The following is a 6,395-nucleotide window of genomic DNA, read 5'->3' as shown; positions in this document are numbered from 1 at the left end:
ACCACCAGGAAGCCTCGTATCCAGCTCGTGCCTGCCTCTCTCCCTCGGAGGTCGTGCTCGAGGAGGGGGCGCGAGGTCGTGCTTGAGGAGGGGGCGCGAGGTCGTGCTTGAGGAGGGGGCGCGAGGTCGTGCTTGCACGAGCGCCACCGCCAGTAAGGAGGCCTAGGCCATGAGCTCCTGAAGGATCTGAGCGTGGGCTGCAGCCGGAGAAGAGCGGGAGAGAAGAAAAGGGGCGGCGGCGGTGGCTGGTGACAGGAAGAAATGAGAGAGGATGAGGGTTAGGGTTCGAGGTGACCCTAATTTATACTTCCTTGGCGCATGGTAAGCCATTCGATCATGAATCAATGGCCAGCAAATCATGGGCCAAGTACATTAATGGGCCGATTTTAGGGTTTAGGCCTATTAATATATCTGGTGTTTTTATTTTGAATTTTTGAGAACTTTCAATCTTAATTTTTGGTTATTAAATGAATTCAAATGAAAAATCCGTAAAAAAACAAAGTTGTAGAGGTCATGAAGATCTACAACTTTTATTTTGGTCATCTTGTCATTTGACAAAATTTGAACATTTCAAATTTGAAATTTTAAAAAATGACAAGTTCGAACCAAAATTTGAGACCCAAAATGATTTCAAAATAAAAAGTGATGAATACCAAAGTTGTTCAACTCATTAATATCTATAACTTTTATTTTAGTCATCTTGTCATTTGACAAAATTTGAACCTTTCAAATTTGAAATTTTGAAAAACGACAAGTTCGAACCAAAATTTGAGACCCAAATTGATTTCAACATAAAAAGTGATGAATACCAAAGTTGTTCAAGTCATGAATATCTACAACTTTTATTTTGGTCATTTCTTCATTTGACAAATTCTTAGCACACATTGTTCACTAATCTTACACATGTCTCATATAGTTTATAAAACCTTATAAGAGATGTGTCACATTTGTGAACAATGTCATTACCACTTTGTCATATGAAGAAATGACCAATACAAAAGTTGTAGATCTTGGTGAATTATTCAACTTTGGTATTTATCACTTTTTCAGCTGAAATCATTTGGGGTACCAAAATCTTGTCTGAAGTTGCATTTTTTTTGAAATTCAAAATTTAAATTGCTCAAACTTTCATATGTATATATTGACAAAACCAACAAAATAAATTGATAGAGAATGATTTTAGAAAATTTTAGAAAAAAAATCATCAGATTTGGAGTTAGCATGAGGAAGAAAAACTGTTATAAAGTTGACCCACAAATTAAAAAAAATCACACTGTTCACTATGATTATGTAAGGATCATCTAGAACAGTGTGATTTCTCTTTTTAATCTGTGGGTAAACTTTGTAACTAGTTGTTCTCCCTCATACTAACTCCAAATGTGATGGTTTTTTTTCCTCAAAATTTCTAAAATCATGCTTCAGCATTTAAGTTTGATCAAACTTGGATGTGACAATGTTTTACACATTTTAAAATTTGAAATTTGAAATTTAACAAGTTCAAACCAAATTTTCAAACCCTAAATGATTTCAGATGTAAAAGTAATGAATACAAAAGTTGTTCAACTTATCAAGATCTATAACTTTTATTTTGGTTATCTTATCATTTAACTAAATTTGAACCTTTCAAATTTTAAAATTTGAAAAAAGACAAATGGGCACTGCAGGGGCGGCTGGTGATTGAGCCGCCCCTACAGATCAGCCCCAACTGTAGGGGCGGCTCAAGTTACCAGCCGCCCCTACAGTGCTATCTATAGGGGTGGCTGGGCTGATGGGGCCCGAGGACGCCCACTATAGGGGCGCCCTCAACCCCAGCCGCCCCTACAGTAAAAAAAGCCCCCGTTCCTACTGTAAGAATCTAGCGTAGTGACAGGATCGTCCGTAGTTACAAGAGAAGCTTAAATGGCTTCGCAGCCAGGCTAACTGAACAACAAACAAATAAACTAGCTGGTATGGATCCAAATTTTTTGCCCTCTGTAGTGGACATCTCCCCTGTTCACTTATATTTTTTCTTTCGATTCGCTCCCACAGAGAGTCCAAACCTGGACCTAAGGGGTGCTACTTGAGCACTTTAACCGTCTCAACTAGAGGCCTTTCGCTTCTTTCAAACATAAATATGTACCTAGCTAGATACACTTTTCTGATTTCTAAATGCAAAATCAACATCGGCCATCGGTTAACTCACTGAAGGGTGCTAAACAAATAATCAATTTCTGTGTAGGATATATATCTTACTATTACTAATTACAAACTATTTTGACAGACCCTCCTGCATGATGTGTCACCACACAAACCATATATGCATGAAGCAACAAGCATATCGATTTATGTGTCAAACCCATATCTCAAACTAAGGGCACCAGTAATGGGTTGTTTATTCTCTCTATAACAAAGCCACATAGGAGAGAGATGAGAGGAGAGAGAGAGAGAGCATGACATCGCTTAACCTGGCGAGAGCGGCTAGAGCAACTTTTGACATGTGTGACCCACATGTTCACATGAATCCGTCTACTCCCTTCTCGCACCAATCTAACTCGGCGTCTTTGTCTTCCCCTTGAAGCAAGAACAACGGCAGTGACAAGGTAGAGGTGCTACAGCCGTGACAGGTGAGGTGACCGGCTGAGGAGGGCAGGGCAGAACAAAGTTTGGCAGCCAGCTCAATGGGAGCAAGACACTGCTATAAAATTGATTTTAGGAGACATGCCAATTTCATTTTAGGATGCGGTCACAGGATGTCCCCGTCTCCTAAAATATGTGACAACTTTCAGAGCCAATCATTTCATTGAACAAGACTAGCCAAAAATTGAACGCCTCCCAAAATCAATTCACACAGCTAGACCTCTTGGCCCGCCTTTGAAGAAATGAGCCATTTGTAAAGGTGGGCCTATTAAGAGGACCGCCTCTGTCGCGGCAGCGTTTCGGCAGGGCTCCACCGACGGCGGCACTCGTGCAGGGCTCCACCGGCCGCGGTGCTTCGGCATGGCTTCACTGGCGGTGACAGTGCTTCGCACAGGGCTCCATAGGTAGCAGTGGTGCTCGTACAGGGCCCTCTCCGATGGCAGTTGCACGGGTCCATCTTTGGTGACAACGGTAGGGGCAGCGTGGGTCCATATCCCGCGGCGGCAGCGGTGCGGGGTCGTGCGCGACAGCAGAAGCGCAAGTGTCCCTTCAGGCAGCTAGGGCCATCTCGCGACGGTGGCCAGAGCATATGGCACGCGCTGATCTGGCGAGGAGCAGTGGCGGCACGCGGATCCGACGAGGAGTGGTGGTGGCATGTTGATGGGCTCAGCAGGTCTCGTGGATGGGCTCAGTGGGCCTATCGACGGGCTTGTTGATTTTTTTAATTTATTAGCAGAGGCGGGCATATAGCCACCTTTGTAATTCAGGATTTACAGAGGCGTGGAGGTGGAGGTGAACGGCTTGTTGCCTGCCTCTGTTAAAGCTTTTTAACCTTCTCAAAATATGTTTCGGGTAGTAGTGAAGAGTTGCGGCCAGTGACAGGTTAGAGGAGATGCTAAACAGCTCAGGGAGGAGGATAGCTACCGCCAACAGTGGGCAAGATAGACATGGAAGGCGCCGCAAAGCCGAGCTTGATCGCCGACATAGACACATGGGGGAGGGAGGGCTGCAGCAGTGGGGCACAACACCGGCATCGGTTCACCGATGCAGAACCTAGCCGCTGGTGCTCTGAGCTCGCTGTAAGATTAGGATGGGAATGATTATTGACTATGGGCCATTTGGTCTCATATTTATCGATGACTTTCTTCTAACACATGCTGCTTTAAATTACAAACCCTTGACTATGCTTATGCATGATATCAATTACTCAATTCTTGACTTGTTGGCTTTACAATTCAGACATGGAGGGAGTCGTGTCAGTCTTCCCAAGCAGAACCCACGAGCTCCAAACCACAAGATCGTGGGACTTTTTGGGCTTGCCTCAACCACCGTAGGAAGAGCTAGCCTTGGAGGGCGACGTCATCATCGGCATGTTCGACACCGGTATATGGCTGGACTCCCCGTCCTTCTCCGACGAGGGCTTTGGCCCACCACCGAGCAGGTGGAAGGGCGTCTGCCAAAACTTCACGTGCAACAAGTACGCAAAATATCCATTTAATAGCGGTTTTATCAAAAAACAGAAAAATCTTAATTAATTATATATGCACATAAACATTATTTAAGAACACAAATATTTTGATATATGCATAGGATTTAGGAGAGTCCATTATTTAAAGTGGCTCGTGGCCTGCAGTAAAGTTATCGGCGCTCGGGCATATCAAAATGGGGTGACTGGCTTGTCGCCGCTGGACGAGATGGGCCACGGGAGCCACACGGCGTCAACCGTGGCCGGCCGGGCGGTGGGCAGCGTCAGCTTCGGCGGGCTGGCCGCCGGCGTGGCCCGCGGAGCCGTGCCGGGCGCCAGGCTCGCCATCTACAAGGTGTGCTGGGATGACGGGGGCTGCCTGGACATGGACATCCTGGCTGCGTTCGACGATGCCATATCGCGGACGGCGTCGACGTCATCTCCTTCTCCATCGTGACCAGGTTCCCCTTCTACTACTTCAAGAGCCCGCAGGCCATCGGGTCGTTCCGTGCCTCGTCACGTCCGCATCAGCCGGTAACTCCGGGCTCAGCGGCGGCCGTGTCTGCAACGTCGCGCCGTGGATGCTGTCCGTCGCTGCCAGCAGCATCGACCGCCGGTTCGTCGACAGGGTCGTGCTAGGAAATGGCAAGACCATAGTGGTTAGCGTTCGAACCGAGCAGCTATAACATCCGAGTTTCCAAACCATGCATGCATGGCTGATGGCTCAACAACTAACACGTACATGAATTACTTTTCACGCAGGGATCATCTGTAAACACCTTCCCGCCGGTGAACAATGTGACACTGGCATTACCCGTCGATGGGTAATACGTGGACAATGAACACTGCTATGTTGTTTGCGAGACACACACTTATACAACAAATATATACAGACCAGCACTCACGGTTTCTTTGATTTGAACTGCAGTTCTTGTGATCCAGATGATCTCGTCGGAGATTCATACAAAGGGAAGATCCTACTCTGCCCCGGTCGAGGGCGGCTTTCGAACCAATATATCTGCAGGTCCGCTCTTGGCTGGCGTAGCAGGAGCCATTATCGGAGGCTTTTACCTGTGTACCCTTAAAAAGATGTCACACTCCCTGCGTACCCCTCAAAAGTTGGTCGTCACCTACATGCCCTCGCTCGAACTTTTCTTTTCCCTCACGCCATTCCGTCGGTATTTGCTCCTAACGGTGGGTAACAGGCTCTGGAGAATGACTCAGTTGCCCTTGGGCTTGTATGGGCGTCTAGAACTTTTTCGTTTCCCCTGTGCCATTGCCAGGCCTTTGATTGTGCTTCACGATGCTCTGCACCACGGCATGGGAGCTCCCGACGGAGTACCTGAACCCCTGGAAGCTCAGGCTGAGGCCGTGCATGGCGGCCTTGACGCCCTTGTTGAACCCACGCGCCAGCTCGTTGAGGACGTCGATGCAGGCGCCCAGCGGGTGCAGGCTCCGCGGGTAGGGGCAGCACCCGATCGGCGGGACGTCGATCACCGCGAACTTCCTCGCCCCGAGCACGTACAGAGCCTGATTCAACCGCCGCCGGCCGGCCGGCCGGCCGCAACACACGTTTCGTTTCAGCGAGGTTTCTCGGCGGGTCATGCATGGTTCAGAGAGAACGGGGCGGCGCGGCGACGTACCTTCACATGGTTCTGGTACAGCGCGACGAGGTTGCCGACGAACTGCTGCTTGTCGGCGTCCGACGGCGTGCTGTTCCGCGAGAAGAAGGCGAACAGGTCGTTGCCGCCGGTGCTGACGAGGAACAGGGACCGCGACAGCAGGGCGTCGGCGGCAGCCCCGTTGCCGACGCGCGAGGAGATGTTGCGCTGCACGGCGGCGAATTGCTCCACCTGCTTGCTCAGCGGGATGATGGAGCTCCCCTGCACGAACAGAGTCATCCACGTGTGTCATCTTTGCTTGCAGTTGCAGTGCCCGTGCAGGAAAGTAAACGTGCACGGTAACTCTGGTCACGAGTGGCTTACTGTTGTGTCGAGAATGCCTGATCCTGCAGAGGCGAAGTTTACTCCCAGGAGACCTCTGAAGACCTGCTTGTTGGTCTTGTTGGCCACGGCGAGGAACGGCGGCGGGCTGCGCTTGAAGCCCATGTTCACAGCTGGTAGAGTTGAACCAAAGCCTTTTAGTTTTAGTTTTAGCACCAGATGAACATGTTCACAACACGATTCTCCTGCTCGCTGCAGTTCTCGTGTTCTCAGAACTTGAAGAATACTCTACAATCATTTTCGAAACTGTTCTGTTTCCTACTTGTAGTTGCAGACAACAACTAAAGGATTGACAAGAGCAAATGTTCAGA

General features: G+C 48.5%; 1 protein-coding gene and 1 pseudogene across 1 annotated transcript; one reads left to right on the top strand and one right to left on the bottom strand.

Annotated features, from left to right (window-relative positions):
- Positions 1 to 344: 344 nt before the first annotated feature.
- LOC136543449 (subtilisin-like protease SBT4.3) lies at positions 345 to 5,166 on the top strand (annotated as a pseudogene).
- Positions 5,167 to 5,329: 163 nt separating this feature from the next.
- LOC136543448 (GDSL esterase/lipase At4g16230-like) lies at positions 5,330 to 6,192 on the bottom strand. The gene is made up of 3 exons (XM_066535892.1): positions 6,067 to 6,192; positions 5,725 to 5,964; positions 5,330 to 5,611 (listed from the first exon to the last, which is right to left on the bottom strand). The coding sequence occupies exons 1-3, from the start codon at positions 6,187 to 6,189 to the stop codon at positions 5,330 to 5,332; spliced, it is 645 nt and encodes a 214-aa protein (XP_066391989.1). The 5' UTR covers positions 6,190 to 6,192.
- Between the last annotated feature and the right edge of the window lie 203 nt (positions 6,193 to 6,395).

This window comes from Miscanthus floridulus, chromosome 3 (genome assembly GCF_019320115.1).
Source record: "Miscanthus floridulus cultivar M001 chromosome 3, ASM1932011v1, whole genome shotgun sequence".
In the NCBI taxonomy this organism is placed as follows: domain Eukaryota; kingdom Viridiplantae; phylum Streptophyta; class Magnoliopsida; order Poales; family Poaceae; genus Miscanthus; species Miscanthus floridulus.
This window is presented reverse-complemented; position numbering and strand designations above follow the sequence as displayed.